Genomic DNA, 20,933 nt, shown 5'->3' with positions numbered 1-20,933 from the left:
TGCTTTTACTTATTTTCACAATACAACTTTTAACACTTAAATAATTGTACTTTTAAAAATATATATTTAGGTATAGTTAAACTGTGGTCAGGACTTTGATCATTGTAACAATGCATTGAATGTAAACTTTCAATACTAGGCCTACATCAGGGATGCAACTTCAGTCCTGGATGGGGCATTGTCCTACAGAGTTTAGCTTCAACCAACAAGCTAATCAAGGTCTTCAGGATTAAGTTACAGGCAGATGATTTTTTCAGGGTTGGAGCTTAACTCTGTAGAACAGTGGCCCTCCAGGACCGAAGTTGCCCATCTCTGCTATGCATAGCTTTGTTATTGATGACAAAATTTGTAGTATTTAGAACACACCTTGTATAGTATCTAGAATAAGGTATTAATGAGCCTATAGTTTTTACTCAAATATATCACACCACGATTGCCTCGTGGGCATTCTGTTTCTCAAAATGCGTTCTTGGGTTCTTGTCTGTACTTGTTCCAAATCAAGTTCACATCAAGCCAAATCCTGTTCAACCAAAACCAAGTTCAAATCCTGATGTGTTCTTGATCCGCCCCTTTTACAGAGGAGGCATCGAGAGATGACTTAAGCAAAGTTGATACCACCATAGACACATGCTTGAGACAGCAGGTATACCAGAATGCATCTCGCACCAACCAGCAAGTGTCAACAGCAGATTAGAAAACCCACATAATTTAAAAATGCTACTGTTATTGTGTCATGAAAGTAGTTTTAAGAGTCTTTCAGGCGAGAATGTAGTTGTTTAAAGGTCAAATCTTTGGTTTATTTATAAAGATAGCACCTATTGTGAGATCCATGCGATCAATGGGGGCTCAGCGCTCATACCCCGCTGAGAACAGCCTTTCCTCAGCTAGTCCTTCTGACGATTGCCGCAGGCTCGGCTGTGTCTAGTCAAGTGGTTAAACATGAGATATAAATCGGCTTGTGTATATCTAACTGGTGATTTTGTCTTATTAATCTATCATTTATTCCTTTATGAAACATTTTGCATAGCTTCTTATAGCATCTACATGGAAACTTTGTGTATGTCTCTTTCTGTTAATTTGTAACTAAATGGATGTGTGAACATTAATGTTTGATTTATATTTCAGCAGCATGTTTTTGCTTGAACCATTGGCTTTTACTCCCTCTGAATAGAGCAAATGCAAATGCTATTCAAAGAACCTATTCATCACTGATAAAAGCCTTACAGTGGTTTTTATAGGTGTACACGTGTCTTTTTCAAGTATACATGAAAGTGAAAGTAAGTTCCCAAAGCTCCTCTGAGAAGAAAGGAAGGGACATTCCCTGAAAACGTTTCAGGTAAGAGCTACACATTATTTACTTGTTATTTACGTGTTGTGCTTTTTTTAGAGACGACACTAAAATGATTTTGATAATTTGTCGGTGAGATTAAGAGATAGCATTTCTGATTTCTGCATTTAAAAGAACTCTTACTTTTAAGACACCCTTACTTATTTTTTATTCATGGTTTTCCTGTTTACTGTAGGGTATCACAATTCTTTATTCCCAACTTTATTTCTCATATTTATTTCATATTTCATATTTTATCTCATATTAATTCTCTCTTTTTATATATATATATATAATTTGTCTTTTGAAAGTTAAGTTACCGATTGGGTTAGTAATGAGGAAGAGTATTTGTTTTTGCAGGTGGAAATTGAAAATTCTTGTTGTTTCATGTTCCAGTTTTATATAATCACTAGTAGCTTATAAGATAAAGCACCATATTAAAATGCCTTGGACGGCTGATGTTACATAATATATTACTTTCATAAGATATTCTGACTTTTCTTTTCTCATGTATTGTACAGACCCGCTTGGATTAACAATGGCAAAATCTCCCACTTCTGGCAAGTAGCATATATCAATGTCATTTACATGAAATTAAATAGAATTGAATAAATACAGGAGCATGCATGTTTTATTGCTACATGACTGGGCCAGTGGAAATTGCTGTGGGTGCTATGCAAAATACAAGGAACAATTTGTAAAAGTGCAAGTGTGCTGTGATTGTTGCTACAATTCTTCTAAAGCTGAGAAATATACATTCATGTCAAAATGAGGGAAAACACTTTAAAATATCAATCATCACCATCAATGATGTTACATACTTACATATATTAGTTTCCTATAAACACATAATATTGGTGATAAATGATTGATCTGAGCTTTTGGGGTTATGCATTGTCTGCTGCATTGTCTTCACCCTTTTAAGTTTCTATTTGATATTCAATGGTTGAGAAGGGAGGAGAATAGTGCTCTGTTGTGTTAATACATCTCTCGTTTTTACGAGGAAAAAACTATTGTTGAATTTGTGCAGTATAGATTTTCTAATATATTTTTATAATATGTTTGCACAGTGAAAGACATCTTTCGCAGGTTATCCTCGATCAGAAAAAGCAAAAAGAAGACATTTGAAATCAACGGCACAAAGATCCCTCAAAAGCCATGCACAGGTAAATATAGTCCATTTGTTGTGGTGGTAAAGAAGGCATAGGCAATGCATAGTGCTCTGTATGATATTATTCATAGCAACATTCTTTCTCATTGCCGCTTTGTTTTCACAACAGTATTGCAGATCACAGATTATATAGAAAAAGATATGCTGAAGGAGGCCTATCTGAACCTGCTCTCCATGCGCCAGAATGAAAAATTAAAAGTTGAGGGAGAAGGAGTTTCTCCCACAAATCAAGTAGCTAAAGAGACAGATGTCAATTATCTATTTGAGACTCTAAGGAACAAAATGTCTCTCATTGTACGCAACTCCAGTGCTCTGCCCTTGCCCAATAAAGAGTTGCTGGTGCATGTTGCACAAATTATCTTGGAGGAAGAGAAGAGACAGGGAGAACCAGGAGCGATGCCGGGATGGAGGGAAGCATGGAGGGATGCGGTACTAGACGGGGTTCGAGATGCTCTGAAGAAAGTTCAGCTGGACAGCCGCGAGCAGAACGATTCCTGGTTGGCAGTGCATCTGGGGCTTCTGGGTAAAGCTGTGGTGGAGGATTTGGAGAGAGTGAAGACTGAACTTCTGAGCTCATATCCAGCAGACTTTAAAGTGTTTGAAACCTATGTGTCCTGCCATCATGAGGCTGTAGGAGAGCATTTAAAGAGACTTCTGGAAAAGGTGACGGAGCTTAAAGATTACCAAGCTCTTCTAGATTTCATTATTCATCGCTACCCAAGGTGAGCTTTTTAAAACACATCCCACAAGTGTCTAAATGGCACTTCATTGCATAATTAGTTTAAATGAAATGGTATCTCATTGGTATTCCACAGTGATCTGAGAGACGAGCAGGGAATTCTTATGGTGGAAGAAGAATTGCTGAATGATATAAAGACCTCTTACTGTCATTGCCAAATGGTGAGTTACTGCAAGGAAAGAGTTTTAGCATTCTAGGTTAAAGGTACACTATGTAACATTAGAGCCAGTTAAAAAAAATAGCAAGCATTTAGCGAAACAACACTGTTCTGGTTGTGCTTCGGCTCTGTGTGACAGTACTGATGAATAAGTTTCTTTCTCATAAGGGCTTAAAGGGATACTGCACTTTTTTGGAAATAGGCTCATTTTACAACTCCCCCTGAGTTAAACTGAGTTAAAGTTTTTGAATCCATTCAGCCGATCTCCGGTTCTGGCGGTACCACTTTTAGCATAGCTTAGCATACATCATTGAAGTGCACAAGACCAATTAGCATTTCTCACAAAAAAAAAAAAAAAAAAATGACGAAAGTGATTATATATTTTTCCTATTTAAAACTTGACTCTTCTGTAGTTACATCGTGCACTAAGACCGACGGAAAATGTAAAGTTGTGATTTTCTAGGCTGATATGGCTAGGAAATATACTCTCATTCCTGTGTAATAATCAAGAAACTTCACTGCCGTACCATGTGTGCAGCAGGCGTAATGACGACACAAACTTAGTCCCGGTCTAATTCTAATGGTCTTGTGCACTTCAATGATGTATGCTAAGCTATGCTAAAAGTGGTACCGCCAGAACCGGAGATTGGCTGAATGGATTCAAAAACGGTAAAACTCAACAGTTTAACTCTCGGGGAGTTGTAAAATGAGCCTATTTCCAAAAAAAGTGGAGTATCCCTTTAAGAGAACCAGTTTAGATTGAGAAGGATCTCAAGCTGACTAGCTGAGGACATTACTGTAGCTAACAGACACGTCACTCTCAGTTCTCGCCACCTCCTAAAGCCAAGCTAATGTTGATTCTCGTTTTATTACGAGCACTGTTGCGTGCTATTTTTTGCCACAAGACTTTCATCAATATTTTTTTTAAACAAGTGATTTCCCGTAGGTTCGAGATTTAGCTGCTCCATGTTAAACTTTTTCGCTCATTGGAACAACTAACCTACGACACTCCCACACCATACACACGTCAAAGTAGCCGAAGCAACTTTTCTCTATTTACGGATATGACGAGATCACACATGGGAAAGTGACGTATTTACATGTATTTACACGAAAATTTCCCACAAAAACCCTCCGGGCAGGTCTAAAATATAAACACACATTATAGGCTTACCATATTGAATCAGGGTAAGACAAAAACACGTTTTGGAAAAAGGATGTATGATGTATTGACTCATTACTTAAATTGTGTTTATTTTGAATTAAAAAAGTTACTTAGTGTACCTTTTAGCAAATACACCACATAGCCTATTTAGAATTAGTTTGTTCTATCAGTTTGATTTACTGCGATACCATATTTGATATCAGGAGGACTTTAAATCTGCACTGGAGAATATTATCATAACTGAAAAAAAAGTGTGGACAATGAAGAATTCTCCTGATAGAGCAGATGATGGATTCCTCACTTCAAAAAACTACATGGCCATCTTCCAGGTCAGGACTTAAACTTGACACTAGAGGGAGATCAAAAACTTTTATCTTTATTATAACAATTTATTACATTTTTATTCACCTCTGGATTTGTCTTGTTAGCTGATAGCGAGTTATGCTGAGAATCTTGAGAAGATCGATGAGAATCTGGGGAAGTCAGTGATACGCTTTTGCTTAGAGGAGCTAAATCCATTTCATACAAGGTTTGTGCACAGTATTATTATAGATGAAGTCGAGATCACTTCTGCATCTTTCCTTCTCTGACAGTTTCCTTCTCTTTTAGATTCGAGGAAGAGTTTTTGCAACACACCTGCTCTCTGTTGACCTCTGACCTGCTGGACTGCTGTCTATGGGTAAAATATCACATCAGCTACATCAACTGTTTTAATTCACTCAAGTAAGTTCATCATGAAAGCATGCCCTTGTGAAAAAGAGTACTTATTATGGAAATAATATATTTTAAAAGAAAAGAAAATTATACTTAAGTGTAAACGGAATTTAATGTTTTCAGGCATTTCATTGCATGTTAATGGCAATTAAATGCAAATCTATCATAGTTTAAATAGATATGAAACTTTTTAACTTTAGAGTGTTTTGACCCACTTAAGTATATGGGACTAAAGTACATCTTAATATGTAATTTCAGAATTATTATTTTAATATTGAATAACACACTACTCTTAAAATTACAGTCAAGTATTTTAAATGTGGTTTAGTATAGTCAACTTATCAAAATAAGTGTACTTAGCATTACAAAATGTAAACATGATTATTAAACACAATGATCTAAGATGCACTTTGAAATAAAACTGTCATTATTTTAAACTGCACTTTTAAAAGTGTACTTTAAGTGTGTTAAGAAACAATCATGAAAGTGTTCTCACTTTAAGTACACTTAAGTGGTCTTTTATTTTATTGATATATTATCTGCTTGTATGTTTTTAAAAAAATATACTTTTAAGGTATATATATATATTATTATTATAATAATTATATATATATATATATATATATATATATATATATATATATATATATATATATATAACGCTCCACCTTCCCTAGCTCCATCTATATAGATCTGCTACGGGTATTTCTTATATGCCATATTGTACAGCAGCAGCATGTCTTACTTTTGTTACAGAGAAAAAATGCAGTTTTATAGGGAGAACTTCTCAGCTCAGGTGGAGCAGCTGGAGAAAGATGTGGATGGACTGATTCAAAGACTTACCCAGACCCTGATAAAACATTTCAAAACTGATATCAAGGTGGGCCTTTCCTCAGATATATACATATAAAATATACCCAGCTTTTCATTTTAAATTCCTCATAATCTAAAATTATACCTAGTCAAGAGCATATTACACTATTTTTTTTATAATTGAAGATTACAATATTACTAACTACAATGCAATTTTACCCAAAGCCTTACATAGATGGTATGATGACAAAAAAATGGCTGAAAACAAATGAAGATTTTAAAGAAGTTACTTGCAGAATAGAGAATTATCGTGGGCTCTGTAAATCTATGAGAGCTCCATCAGCTCAAGTGAGTCCTGTCATCTACTCTGAGATTCTCTCTAATGGCTACAGAGCACCACTTTTAACACAGGGTCTGTATTCGCAGGTTTTCGTGAATGAAGTGCACTATTATGTAGCCAGAGAATATGTATCCCAGCTGATGAAGAAAAAATACTCATGCAAAAAAACCAAGAGCGAAGATGCTGCTGTAAAACTGAGAGAACAATGGAAAGAACTCAGGAAACTATTTGAGGACATGGTAGAACCCAGTCTAGCATTAAATAGTTTGGAAATGGATTTTTCATGCACTGACAATGTTATTTCGTACACAGGGATCATCCTTAAACTGGCTTTATCCGTTGGGAGATTACCTTAGTGACATTATTGGAATGGAAAATGAGAGAAAGATAAAAGATCTGTTAATTCCATTAGTTAGTAATTACCCAGACATCAGGTAAGTGTTATAATAACTTTGAACATGCTATATTTTAAAACAATACATTGTTTTGTTCACTAGTTTGATTGCATACAAGTAACCACTCTGTCCATTCTCGTCTTTAGCAAGAAGCAGTTGTCAGCAGTTCTGTACTTCCGAGACAGCAGTTTTAGCTTGGAGAAGCACAATGTTATTAATCAGTTTACTCTTCTTAAACGGGATGCTGGGAACACAAATCATCGCTCCTTCTTCACGGACACTGAAGTACTTTCCTGAAATACAATATTTGTTGATGTGCAGTACATTATTTGATGCACTAAACCATCAGATAACAGAAAATAACTAAATATTCTGTGTTTAATTTGAATTAATAATAAAGCAATAAATAAAATTGATAAAGAAACGTGTATTTCACGAAGTAGCACACTTTTAACTTATAGTGAGATTACTTTTTGCCATTCTGGACCTTCAATTGCATTACTTTTGATAATTTTGTTCAAAACCTGTACAGTGCATTTTATTGTTAGAATACAGCAGGTATTGTTAGTTAATCTGGGCTGCACGATTAATCACATGCACTCTCTCTGAACTGCTAAAGAAACACTCATGATCTGAAAACACAGACAAACCAATATGTTAGAGTGCATTAATCTCTATTACCATAGTCTGCTGAAATGAAATAATGTGTTCCTTCACAAGGCTGCATGCTGTTTGCTGCAATGCTAAATCTGCATGCTAACTTTATCCGGAATTAATTGTAATAAATCCAACATGAATCTCAACTATGTAGTTTTCGGATGCTGAATATGTACAACATCTGTGCTTTTTTGTTCAATGTTTAAAAACATCAACATAATCTGGAATTACAACAGATTACCACAGAATCAGGAAACTATGAGGTAAAAATAAGATGCATAGCCTATGAGTTGTGACTTACCTCTTGATTTGTACTTACAGAAAAGTGCAATAATTCTGCCGAAATGTATAAAGAAATATCTCAAATTAGACCACTAATTTTTTAATGGATTTGAGCAAAATTATTGCGATTAGCAGTTTTTTCTCCAGTCCGATTTGGTGTATGTTTTTGGTTGTTTGTCCTTATACTTGCCAATAGAGGGAGACACACTATAACGATTAGCATTTTCTCCATATTGTGTAATCATTCAACAAGAGACTTGATGGATTCTGTCTGTTTAGCCTATACTGTGATATCAATCGTGAAAATGTGATGTGTAAAACCTATACTATCGGACAAAACCAATTGTGTGGTTTTGGACCCAGCTCTTGAGGTAAAAATGCTAAAGGTTGGTCAGTTAATGCTAATTTTAAACCTATAGCTTAAGCCTTATATTTTCTGTTCTGTGAATAAAACATGAAGATAAAAATTATTTCATCCTGTAACTATACAGTGTGTTATTGAAAGTATTTTTTTTTTTTTTTCAATTGCTGTCTGTACTTTTATAATGCGACCAGGTAAATGTATAATAGCCTATAGCCTATCTGGAAACATTTTACAATAGTAGTACACGAAAAATCATGTACTAATAGCTGAATTAATAATTACTTTAATGATGAGTTAAGACATGTACTACTAATGAGGAACATGAGTCATATGAATTCCTGCATGAATGTACCATCAGCTACACGTACTGTTAATTAATGCATTAATTAGCATTTCGGGATAAACTAAATCAAACATATTCTAGATCAGAAGAAAGATGTAGCCTACTAAAAGGGCTCAATGTAAAATTGTTCATAAATTGGACACCAGAAACTGTCACAAACATCAGTGAATGACACTAGATGTCTTGCAATGTTTACATTTAACCTTACATTTAAGTGAACACACAATGATGCATTCATCATTAAAACAATTTAATCTCATTCTGTTTTAAGTGTTTCACTGCTGCCATCAAGAGTGAAATTCTAACATATTCATTAACAGATGCAATTTTCAAAATTAAAATCAGTGTGAGCACAGATGATGGTTATTTATGTGGTTATTAGTTGGATGTTAGTCAGTTAGGGTTCTTGCACTTCTTTTGGGCTACAAAATGTGTCCATTTTATAGAGCAAGTTTGATTTAGTTAAGCATGTACGTTAAGATGGTATATTCATGCAGGAATTCATATGACTCATGAGTTCCTCATTAGTGTGCCTTAACTCATCAATAGTTCATAGTAAAGTATTATTTATTCATTCAGGTATTAGGACATGATTATTCATGTACTAGTATTGTAAAGTGTTACCATATATCTTTCCACATGCAAATAGTGTATTTGTGTGCCTGCATGGGAGAGTGTGTTATTTCAGGACAGACTGGCTTGTGTCCAGATGTCCTGAGGATTACAATCTTATCTACAGTCTGTAGAGTTAGATGTGATGAAATGGGAGGGGATTGTAAAGATATATGTAGTTCAGAGATTGAATGCCATAGGTCTCTGGCTCATCCATAAGTCCTTTTCATCATAAGTTACGCTTTACTCATTCTCTCATCTCCACATAAGCATCTCTTCACTTCCTTCAAATCCATAATCCCTCTTTTTCTTCAACATGCCCTATTAACATGTTCAGGTCTGAATATTTACTTTTTTCTCCTCTCTTTTTAAAGGATACAGCTTATGCAAATATCTCCTGGCTGATTTGTATACAGAAACCAGAGGCAGATGACTCCCTCCCGTCATGTCATTGTGAAGGTGTGTGTGTGTGTGTGAAAATACATGTCAGCGTTGCATGGTCTCTGGTGCTCAGTAAGTATTATATTTAGCTCATCACAGCATTCCCTATGTCATAAGTTTTCTAGCACTCTCTCTTACCCTGCCTCACCTTATCATCCGGAGCAGTTGTCACGGGATATAGCGCAAACATGCATGTAATCAACACATCAGTCATGATAAATGCTATCAGGTTTAATGAAAGCCTCATGAGGTTGCCCAGACCCACTTTAAATCACTCTTGATCATTGGAGGGTTAACGAGGCTAACATTAAAGTTGCAGGATATTGAGGACATTGAGTGGATGGGGAAAAAGACTTTATTTTAAAAGGCCCACTGAAGTGGCTTGGAACATGCAGCATTATTCAATGTGTTGCCGTAATTTCCACTGAAACAGGTAGACAGGGCGGGACATTTCAAACAGCTCCTCCCCTTTTTAAAATAGCCAGTAGCGGTAAAGCCACAGTTTCCTCCTAATCTCTAACCATTTCTCCTCCTAATCTCCTCCATTATCAGTTTATAATACAGCATTCTGTGCAGAATTCAAATAGGTTCGATATGTTTTGTGGTCTATCCTTTATCGTGCTATCGTGTCTCTGGACTGGAGCAGACTCTACGTGCGCTGTGGCGGTTCGCTTGATGCTAACGTGAAACCAGACTTAATTCGCCTCAATGGAAAGCATTTCACTCTCTGAATCGTTTCCTATGCCCTATATAGTGAACTAGGTGTCATTCTGTGAGGAGGATGGATTACCTCGGCAAAGGAGAAGTGCTCACTAACACCGATTTAGACAGATTTGTGAACAATATATAGGCCTTTTGTGTACATAGAAAAAGTCTCAGATCTTTGAGTTCAGCTCATGAAAAATGGGGGCAAAAACAAAAGTGTTGCATTTATAATTTTGTTAACGACTTTAAAGTGATGTCGTTACATTGTACATCTTATGCGTCAAATAAGTAGGCTAAATACTATTACTATAGTGTTACGGTTAGGGTTTGGTTTTGGTTTAGTTTAATTCGTTTTCTGCAATTATGCATAATTTACTGTCTTCTCTCAGTTAATCTTAATGCATATTTCTCACACATATGTTGGTTCTTCTCAGACAAAGAGTTTTGAATAATATTAAACTGCACAGAATCAGGGATTTTTCAGGGATCTCTAACCATCCCCTAAACATTTCTGCATTAACTTGCACTATGCATAACATTCACCATAGCAACTACCCCAGAACACCCTAGAAACCAAATTTTCTCCAAATACATGTAATAATCTATTTTGTCTTTTGTATTTTGATCTTTTTTTTTTAATTCAGCATTTAACGGGTGACAATTGAGGGCTGAGTACTGGTCCAAATGCTGATTATTGCTTCACTAAGAACAAGAGATGGGACGGCCCTAGTTTTCTATTCTCGCTTTTAGAAACAGCAACATTACACTTCAAAAGAAATGTGTACTTTGCTGTAACACTGCCAGTTATCTGTTCATCAGTTTGTAGTTTCAGAAATTTTTGGAACTAGAGTGTGCTTTGTATCCTGAGCATATCATAAAATAACATGAATTTCAGATTGCCTAGAGGTTTTTATTAATATCTTTTGCAAACAACCTTCTGCTTTAACCTGTTTCCCAGCTAGACCACCACATATTGTCGGCCCAGATTCGGCCCACATCTGGTACATGTGGATTCCACATAGCCCAGATGCAGGCCCAATCTGTGCCAACACTATGTTGCTGTCTGGATAATTTTTTGCATAAATATTGTGCAGTATCTAGACACTAACTGAGTATGTACAGTCTGTATTTCCAGGATTTTCTCCATATAATGCACTTCATTGGGAACCAAACAGTTCAAGGTCCAAAAGACAGTTTCAGTGCAGATTCAAAGGGCTTTAAACTACACCAGACGATGAATAAGGGTCTTATCTAGGACCCTTCGAATCATGACTCGAAAAAAGATTTGTTCATTTTGATAAACGAGTTCGAACAAGAGAGTCACAGAACAGAGCAAGGCGAGCATTTGTGCTCATAAAACTTTTTTTTTTTTTTTAAATGGCCGATCGTTTCGCTAGATAAGACCCTTATTCATCGTCTGGTGTCGTTTAAAGCCCTTTGAAGCTTCAATGAAACTGAACCGTTTGGTTGCCATTGAAGTCCATGGAGAAAATCCTGGAATGTTTTCATCAAAAAATTTCTGTTCGACTGAAGAAAGAAAGACATGGACATCTTGGATGACATGAGGGTGAGTAAATTCTCAGCAAAAGTTTTTTTTAAAAGTGAACAACTCCTTTAACTCAATATTACACATTTTTACTATAATATTTTCAATATTTTTACTTTTACTGTGGTAACTATGGTTTAGTTTTCAATGTTGTTTTAGCAGACGGTTTCATCTTGTTGCATTCAAAATCATCTCCTGACATCTATTGCAGATATAGACATTCATAAATGTGTCTAACTTACTAGAATAGTGGCTTATTGAAACTGCCAATAATGAGGAATCTATATATATATCTATATCTATGGCGTAGACAGCCAGTCTCGACCACCGCAAACAAACAGCAGAGACCTTTTACAGTTCCTCCTGAACTAAAACAACAAGCTTATGCTGCATTCACACCATGTTGCAACCATATTTATGAGATGGCAACCCCTGATGTACCCGGAGCTGTTCACATCCTCATACTATTTTTTGGCGTTTCTATATAAACACTATCAACTCTTAAATGAATCTGCAGCAGTCAGGTGGTACAAGTCAGAGCTCTGATAGTTGTTTACACTCATTATTATTGTAATGTTATGTGCTTTGAGATATGAGGTAATTAACGTTGTCTCTTGTGGCTCCTACCTTGAAGTGTTGGATTTATAGCCTTTATAGCGTCTACTTGTTTTGTTTGATAATTGTTGACCTTGTAAAGACCTATCAAACATTAAACACTGTCTGCATTTTGCCTGCAGAGACACTGTATTTTGCTTCTTTCTCTGGAACACAAAAGAGAAATTTTAATTTAACCAACAAACTTCTGTCTCAGATACTCAGGGAAACTTGCGAGAAGCTAATTTTGTTGATGCAAATGCACAGCTTTGCATACATATTAGGTCGGCAGCCAGACGCAAAACAAAGGACTAAAGGGAAATGAGCACAATTTCACGAACAGCCATGGCTGACATCAACAGGGATGAATGATATTTTCTTGAATGCAATCCTGCATTTGTTGACCATGAAACAACCTTTTCTTTTGCTTTCTCCCTCCATTTCAGGCGTGCTGTCTCGCTCAAGTGTGCTCTTGTCTGGGGATGAAATCAAAAACGAGCTTGTGTCAGTCAATGTGCTGTCAGGTTCTGAGAGAGAAAGAGCGTGACTGAGAGTCACCACTGAGAGCTGAACAGCATTATGGGTAAGAACAAACAGAATCGGCAACAAAGTCAAAAATGTAGCCCTCGAATCCCAGTGCGTCTAATTTGATTCTGTTTTATCTTGATGGTGTAGTTTTAAAAATCAATAATAACCACATTAGATGTGTTGATCCAAACCATCCAGATTCATGACTTAGTTTTCATTGAGATACCCAGAGGCGGTATATACTGAGTTGAGTTTTTATGTGCAGTCTGGCTGGATCCCTTTCATGTAGAAGTATAAATAACTTAGAGAATGTTGTTTGGATGTTGAATATGCCTATATGCTCCCGAAACAAATATAAATAAATAAAAAGGAGGCACCAAATGGACAAACACTGCTGATCTTTTTGTCATTGTGTAAGCTGACCTAAGCCTCACCCTCAGTTCACTGAAGGGCTTATAATAGAGTTCTCATGAAAGCTGTCTTCACAAACAAGCACTGACAGACAAGTGACAAGCTCTTCATGATCCATCTGTCACCTGAGCCAAACCTGAGTAGGTGTAACAGACTACACAAATAAGCATAAGCAGACACACACTGTCACACGGCTATAGAACTGTAGTGAGGTCACGAGATCATCAAAAGGATGACGTGTAGGAAACTTTCTCTTCAGTGATCCACGGGAAAGAGAAAGACCGAACAGAGTTCCGTTAGATCAATTCTTAGATTTCTTGTGGCGTCACACCCTTATAGGAACGCCGGCGGGAGGGCAAAACAAGGCTTCCCTCTGTTCCCCACCATAAACAGGTTTGTACTACTAAGGACTAATGGCGCTTTTCCACTGCATAGTACGGTACGGTTCGGCTCAGTACGCTTCGACTCGGCGCGGAACAGTTCGGCTCGCTTTTGCGTTTCCACTGCAGTAGTACCCCTTCAAAGTGTGTGGGACTGATCGTTATTTGCGCGCGCCTCTACTGCCATGACATCATCTTAAAAGCGCCACATTTTCAAACCCACAACACAGGAACAATGGAGACTATCGAGGGGATGGTGTTCCTGATTCTCGGTATGTGGTTGTTTTTAACTGCTAGACGGAAAAATGTGTTTAAAATGAGGCTGATGGCAGCAAAACAAAAATACTGCTAAAAAAGTGTCTCGTGTCTCGTGTCGCAAATCCAATGACGCTAGTAGTGACGCTGGTAGTGACGATTCTGTCTGACTAATCAGTGATCTGCAGTGTTTCACGTCACATTTTAGTAATGGTACGGTACGCTTGGAACCTCAACAGACCAGGTACCATTTAAAGCGACCTGAAGCGAACCGTACTGTACCGTACCATGCAGTGGAAAAGCACCACAAGTGAGCCGTACCGAACCGAACCGTACCGTACTATGCAGTGGAAAAGCGCCATAAGCTTAAAGGGATAGTTCACTTTGAAATTATTTTTTGATATGTTTTAGCTTACCTCAAGGGCATCCAAGATGTAGGTGTCTTTGTTTCCACAGTATTTTCAATTTTGATATTTTTAGGTCAAACCGTTTTTGGCTGTCAGTCATATAATGGAGGTCTATGGTCACCACCTCAAAGAGCTTGCACAGAGAAGTCCAAATTAAACATGATTTAAGGACTCGTAAATGTAAGTACACATTGATGGCCTAAGACACGAAATGAGCGGTTTGTGTGAGAAAACGAACAGTATTTATATCATTTTTACCTCTTGTAACCACAGCCACATCCAAGTGATCTGAAGGCACAGGCGCTTTAGTCAGTGCAAGCGAGTGATCTCTTGCACGGTGGCGAAAAAAAAGTAACGTTCAAAATCGTCTTCCATTGCAATTTCCTGTATATATAAATATGTATAGATCTTCACAGTGAAGGGTAACACTTCTGAAATCTCTGTATAAACAATGAGTGACGTACGTGAGATTTGACTTCCGGAGATTTCCGGCTTGCGTAGACCGAAGCGCCCTCGCCCTCAGAGTACTTGAACGTGACTGTGATTACAAGAGGTAAAAACTATGTAAATTCTGTTCGTTTTTTTCACACAACCCACTCGTTTCGTGTCTTAGGCCATCAATGTTTACTTACATTTAATAGTCATTAAATCATGTTTAATTTGGACTTCTCTGTGCATGCTCTTTGAGGTGGACCCCATAGACCTCCATTATATGACTGTCAGACAAGAACAGTTTGACCGAAAAATATCAAAATTGAAAATACTGTGGAAACAAAGACACCTACATCTTGGATGCCCTTTAGGTACATAAGCTAATACATGTAAAAAATTAATTTTAAAGTAAACTATCCCTTTAAAACACCAAATTCAGTATACATGTTATACATATAACATACACAGGCAAGCAGCTGAATCCAGAATATTTAGATATTCTAGATATCACCTAAGCGGTGATCTAAATATTCATGACTTGAAACATATTATTAACTGAAAGCCCTGTGCTGCAGTTCAATGGATGTTTTGGATAAAAACTGTACAATAAACTGCACAATAAATCCTTTTCAATGCATAAATAAATAAATGCAATATGCATAATAAGTCTAATAAAGTAGATATAGACACATTTACTTATTAAACATATACCACTGTATGCACACATACTTGAATGAAAGTCACTGTTAATGCTATCAAGAAAAAAAAATATGCACACATACAAACACAAATACAAACACACAATCATCTTTAATAGCATGTATCCACAGTTAATGGATGACTTTAGTGGGAATTTGATTGAGATGACATTTAGCAGGTCTGCCTAGTTCATGGGGGAGAAAAAAACCCCTTTTAATCTAAGAACGAAAGAGATGCACAAATAGAACATAATATAAAACAATATAAGTGTTATCTTTGGGTTAACTATACAAAAATTATAAACGCACATAGGCCCACTGCATTTAACTCTCATAGCAGGGTGTTAAATGAAAACCAGTCAAAGACATAATATGAATGCTCATTACTGAGTGTTATTTTTAGCAATATAAATGTGACACATTGACCTATTAAAATGTAGGCTATTTAAAGGTATAGTTCACCCAAAAAAATCTAATATTGATGTCTGCTCTAGATCTCTTCCATGAGAGAGTGTAGAAATATCCAATTTGTGAACATATGAGTCAGATCTTTTTACTTCAGTTCAATGACTCGATGATCCAATGACAGCGGTTTTCAGGCTAGAGAGTACTATTAGAAGTGAATAAACAATTAAATTTTAATCTGCTCGTAAATTCACCATGAAACATGGCATATTGTTGCCTGTATGGTTTACTTGACTAATAGCCATATATTTTATTAAGTGATATTGTGTTATTACTGATCTATGAAGTACCCAAACCTACTGTGTACCTAAAAATCCTCTTATAACCACTATATTAATACAGCAGAAAAAGATATGATGAACCTGAATTCATACTTAAATAAATAAATGGTAAATGAGCATACAGTACTAAAACAATGCAATAAACATTAACTAAACAACAGAAAATGAAACACAAAACACCCCAATGAACATAATACAGAGAAAATGATAACATAATTTTTATTTTTGGGTGACTTGCTCCTTTAACTAAAAAAATGTATCTCTGTGTGCGTGTGTGTGTACTCTAGTATTTGGTATGGAGACCAAATATCCCCAAAAGGAGAGTAATTTACTACATTATAACCTTGTGGGGAAATCTTGTTGGTCCCATTGAGAAAAACAGCTTACAAATCATACAAAATTAAGTTTTGGAACATCTAAAGCTTCCTGTGATGTATAAAAATCCTTACGTCAATGGAGAGTCCCCATGGAAATCAGTGTGTGTGTGTGTTTGTGCATGTGTGTATGGAGGTGTTTCATTCTTTGCCATCTCACCTGGCTGTATTTGAAATCAGCAGTTTGAAGCCGGCATAAGCAAAGTGAGGGGAAGATAAAAGCAATGACTTTTTTTAACTAGAAAGAGAAACTTTACGAGAGCACTGTGAGCGATTTGATGCATTTATATCCTTGAAATAATATAAAAGAGTAGAATCGGCTATATCTCACCAAATGGCATCAACAAACAAAGATGTATGATTGGGACTGCAGCTATAATAATGATGATGATGATGAGAAGCATGCAGCCGATAGCTGTGTTGCTAATCAGGCTCCCGTTGAACTAGGTCAAGTGCCACTATCCATGATGTAACCAAACCCCTACACTGAACCATCTCCATAGTTACCCAGCGCAAGCACAGAGGGGTTTTGACTGAAGTGGAAAAGAGATAAAAGGAAAACAATGACATTAACAAAGGACAGGCAATGCAAATCTAGAAATGATGTACTCGTAAGTGTCAGTAAGTGTCAGGATTTAAATTCATAAAATAAACAGGTCGAGTTTCCATTCAGATACTTAGCATGGCAAGTGAAATGTTTTGGTTTTGGACAGTGACATTAATACTGACATGCACAATAAATCCGTGAAAGTAGAGTGCATGTCATGGTTGTTAGGGGATTTTTGGATCAGTGGGCAAGCGATGCTCGTGTCATCAGGGTCACATTAATCACAGAAAGGTCATTGAGCTCCGTGGACAACTTAATCTCTTCGTGCACTTTTTCAGTTTAGATCCCAATGCTGTTAAAAACAAGGACACTTTAATCAGTCTCATTCTGAACGCACTCATTCATAGTCATCTTTTTTCTGGAAAGATTGTGATTTCGCTTAAAATACCGATCCCTTCTAAAGTGCTCCTGCTGCATATGCCTTGTTGTATGTATTTTGCACTTGAGATAATTTGACCGATGTTTTATTAAAATTGCTTTACTTACTTAAACACTTAAATCTGTTTAAAACAATTATTTGCAGTTCACATAGCAACAAAAAGCTTCACATAAAGCTCTGGGCCGTATTCATTAAGAATCTTAATGCAAAGAAAATTCTTAGAAATGTGGGCGTTTACTCTTAAAATTAAAGAAAAAATTTTAGTAAAGAAAAAAGTAATTCAGAAAGCATCTTAACCCTTAAATGAGGTTAAGATGAGAAAATGAGGAGAGGAGAAAATGACAGAACGATGAAGAGGGATAAAAAATATGTTGCAGACAATGGATGACAGTGACTTAATACAGTAAGACGATCACTGATCACTGTCAGTGATCTTATTAGAGACACGCTAATATAGACCATTTTGCAAGATGTAAACAACACTTCCTGTTTCAGTTTGTAACTGTTTTCTTTATTTCACTTGTAAAGAAAAAAATCTTAAAGATGTTTGTTTAACTTTTTGATTCAGTTTTATATGTTCTGTTGGTTGTATTTTATCCCAGCTTTTATGTAGTGTTAAAAAACCTAAACAGGAAGTGCTTCTGGACCAGTTTTGTTTACATCTTGCAAAATGGTCTATTTCAGACTCAGCGCAGGAATGCCATAACGCCAGAAATGAAATGAAAGTAATCACTATTTAGATATTTGGCAAATGGGAAAATGCAATAAAGCAGCAGTGATTTGGGTCTGTCACAACCTTCTTTCACTTAACTGTCACCGTCCCACAGGTGGGACGTTTGCCACTATATTTTTAAAACAATAATATCTTAGTAAATACCTTAAATAATATTGACAAACTATATATCATTTGAAAGCTTACAATCTCTAGTTTCCATATTTGGTGACTGATTTTCAAAATATATTACATAGGAGCCATAATTTATCAATATAAAACAAGAATATTTTCATACTCATAAGGCGTGTTCAGACCTTTATTTTAAAATAGCAGTAAACATGAAAAATCATGAAAAAATGGTAGATACCTCAGTTTGTTTTCATGCCAAAAGTTCAAAAGATAGAATCCATTCAATTATTTTGGAAAAAAAAGGTCTGAAAAGTTTGAAATATCAAGAAAAAAATAATAAATTCACCATTTGTGACGTGGCAGCTAGCTATGACTTACATGCGTGTTCTTTGTATGTGTTTCTTAGAGGTTCAATTCATATCAAAATCTGCCAAACTTCCCATGCTACTTCTGAATAGGATCTCTACTTCAGAAATTGTATGAAAATTGTGAAAATAATGGTTCATATCACTCAAAACATGAATGGAAATGCAGGCACCCTTATATGGGCAGTAATGGAGTCTGATTGTGCCCTAGTGAAAAAGTTTGGTACTGCGCTCAAACAAAATCTTACTGAAAGCTCATTTTTTGAGATATCAACCTAAAATTTGAAACACAACTTGTTCAGATTTTTGTCTTTGATTTTTCTGCCATTTTAGAGTAGCCCAGGTTTTGAAAATATATATTTTATGTAAAATATGAATAATTAATATTTTTACATTGTACATTTCCATAAACTCAAACTTCTATAACTTTTTTTCTGTTTCACTTTCTTAATTTATTTCACTTCTACAAAAATCTGCCAAATGTCTTCTTTAAAACAAGACCAATCATATGTCTATATTCCAAAGCATTCTTGAATTACAACCATTTAAGTTCGAAATGTGCATTTTCATGTCTATTCAAAAAAGGGGGGGTGACAGTTAACAGGTTAAGCAGTGATCACACAAACAATTACAGCACTTCTAGAACCTCTTATGTCGCAGTTCATTTACTTTTCCACTGGACAGTCCCCACCTTGGAAGCTCAAAAAACTGCATTTATGAATATAGCAGGCTTCCCTGGTGCGTTAATATTTGTAGTATAGACCATTTTGCAAGATGTAAACAAAACTGGTCCAGAAGCACTTCCTGTTTCAGTTTTTCAACACTACATAAAAGCTGGGATGAAATACAACCAACTGAACATATAAAACTGAATCAAAAAGTTAAACAAACATCTTTAAGATTTTTTCTTTACATGTGAAATAAAGAAAACGGCTACAAACTGAAACAGGAAGTGTTTCTGGACCAGTGTTGTTTACATCTTGCAAAATTCTTGCTCCGTGCTGTGACACACAGCCCGAATTTTCCGATGGCCTAGTGTTCATCTTCTAACTGGCTTTCTCGTCTTTTAATCCATGTTTGCTACACCACACACATATGGCTTTTAATTTGTATATTTCATTAGCAAACATGTTCCATCGATCAATTTTCTGCAAAAAAAAGTTAATAATAACGATCGACATGCTTGTTTGCTTTGCGGCCCCTTTAAATACAGTTGTAAAAAAAGATCACGCATGCGCATGCGATCTACGTCAGAGCATCACAGCGTCCACGAATCTTTCACGGCGTCGCTGTCAGGGTGGCAAGAACGAATTTCACCGCTCTCACCAGCGGCTGTGTGAACGTACGGTTAGAGAGACAAAAGTTTAGAAGTTCAGTCTGGGGGATTCCAGAGTTCATCCCTCGCCGTGTCCAGGCTCCGTTAACCCCTCTGACCCACGGCCTGGTAATAGTTCCTGGCAGAGGGTCAGAAAGTGAGCGTGGCAGCCTGCACTCCCCCTCCAGAGTGCTAATCAGGACGATTATTTGCGATCCACTTTTTTGTCTGTTTTGCCAGTTAGAGGTGACAGTCAATCAGTTACATGGTGCTTTGGACAAGGACTATAAGGAAAAGTGGCTAAATTGAGCAGAGATGCGCGATGATGATGATGATGAGCAGGGAAGCGTTGGTGCAATGTTGACAAAGCTGAAAATGGTCTGCTTTTCCATTTGCATCCCACTCTCTCAGTCAACCCCTCCAGAACATTATCATTTGGAGGTTAAAGCATATAATCCTGCATCCCTTAAGGTCTGATAGGAAGGAGACAGAGTACATAAGTGGACTGTATCACTATTAGCTTCCCACCTGAGGAATTAAAGTGCTGAGAGAGGTTTCACAGACCAGCAGCAATAGAGACTATATCTTAAAAGAGCTTTACATGTGTGAAGGTGGACTCGGTCATTTATATGACACACTCTTTCTGTGGCGTAGCACACAGGGAACCAGAAATCATTTCAATAACATTTCAATAAGGCCTTCTGTTTTTTACATGGAACAAAAAAGAAAAAGAACTATACATCTTAGCTGAATCCCAAGAGGATAGTGATGGGAGAGAGAAAATAGAAAGTAGTGTGTGAATATCTGTGAGTGTACCGCAATGAAAT

General features: G+C 36.4%; 1 protein-coding gene across 1 annotated transcript; it reads left to right on the top strand.

Moving 5' to 3' along the window:
- Positions 1–1,141: 1,141 nt before the first annotated feature.
- Positions 1,142–8,230, top strand: LOC120479319 (exocyst complex component 3). The gene is made up of 13 exons (XM_039671627.2): positions 1,142–1,336; positions 1,849–1,887; positions 2,398–2,493; positions 2,608–3,220; positions 3,314–3,398; positions 4,763–4,888; positions 4,988–5,088; positions 5,169–5,282; positions 6,030–6,153; positions 6,312–6,434; positions 6,513–6,665; positions 6,739–6,860; positions 6,968–8,230. The coding sequence occupies exons 2-13, from the start codon at positions 1,866–1,868 to the stop codon at positions 7,116–7,118; spliced, it is 1,830 nt and encodes a 609-aa protein (XP_039527561.2). The 5' UTR covers positions 1,142–1,336; positions 1,849–1,865; the 3' UTR covers positions 7,119–8,230.
- Positions 8,231–20,933: the final 12,703 nt, after the last annotated feature.

The sequence above is a fragment of the Pimephales promelas genome, chromosome 11 (assembly GCF_988280905.1).
Source record: "Pimephales promelas chromosome 11, fPimPro1.hap1.1, whole genome shotgun sequence".
NCBI classification, from domain to species: Eukaryota; Metazoa; Chordata; class Actinopteri; order Cypriniformes; family Leuciscidae; genus Pimephales; species Pimephales promelas.
Note: the sequence above shows the minus strand (reverse complement) of the source record. Positions and strands in the feature narration are given on the sequence as shown.

Excerpts from the sequence above, each read along its gene's own strand:
- LOC120479319 (XM_039671627.2), top strand. The coding sequence starts at position 1,866 with ATGGCAAAATCTCCCACTTCTG. Across the intron at positions 1,888-2,397 it reads GGCAAAATCTCCCACTTCTG|TGAAAGACATCTTTCGCAGG; the intron begins GCAAGTAGCATA and ends ATGTTTGCACAG. Across the intron at positions 3,399-4,762 it reads CTTACTGTCATTGCCAAATG|GAGGACTTTAAATCTGCACT; the intron begins GTGAGTTACTGC and ends ATTTGATATCAG.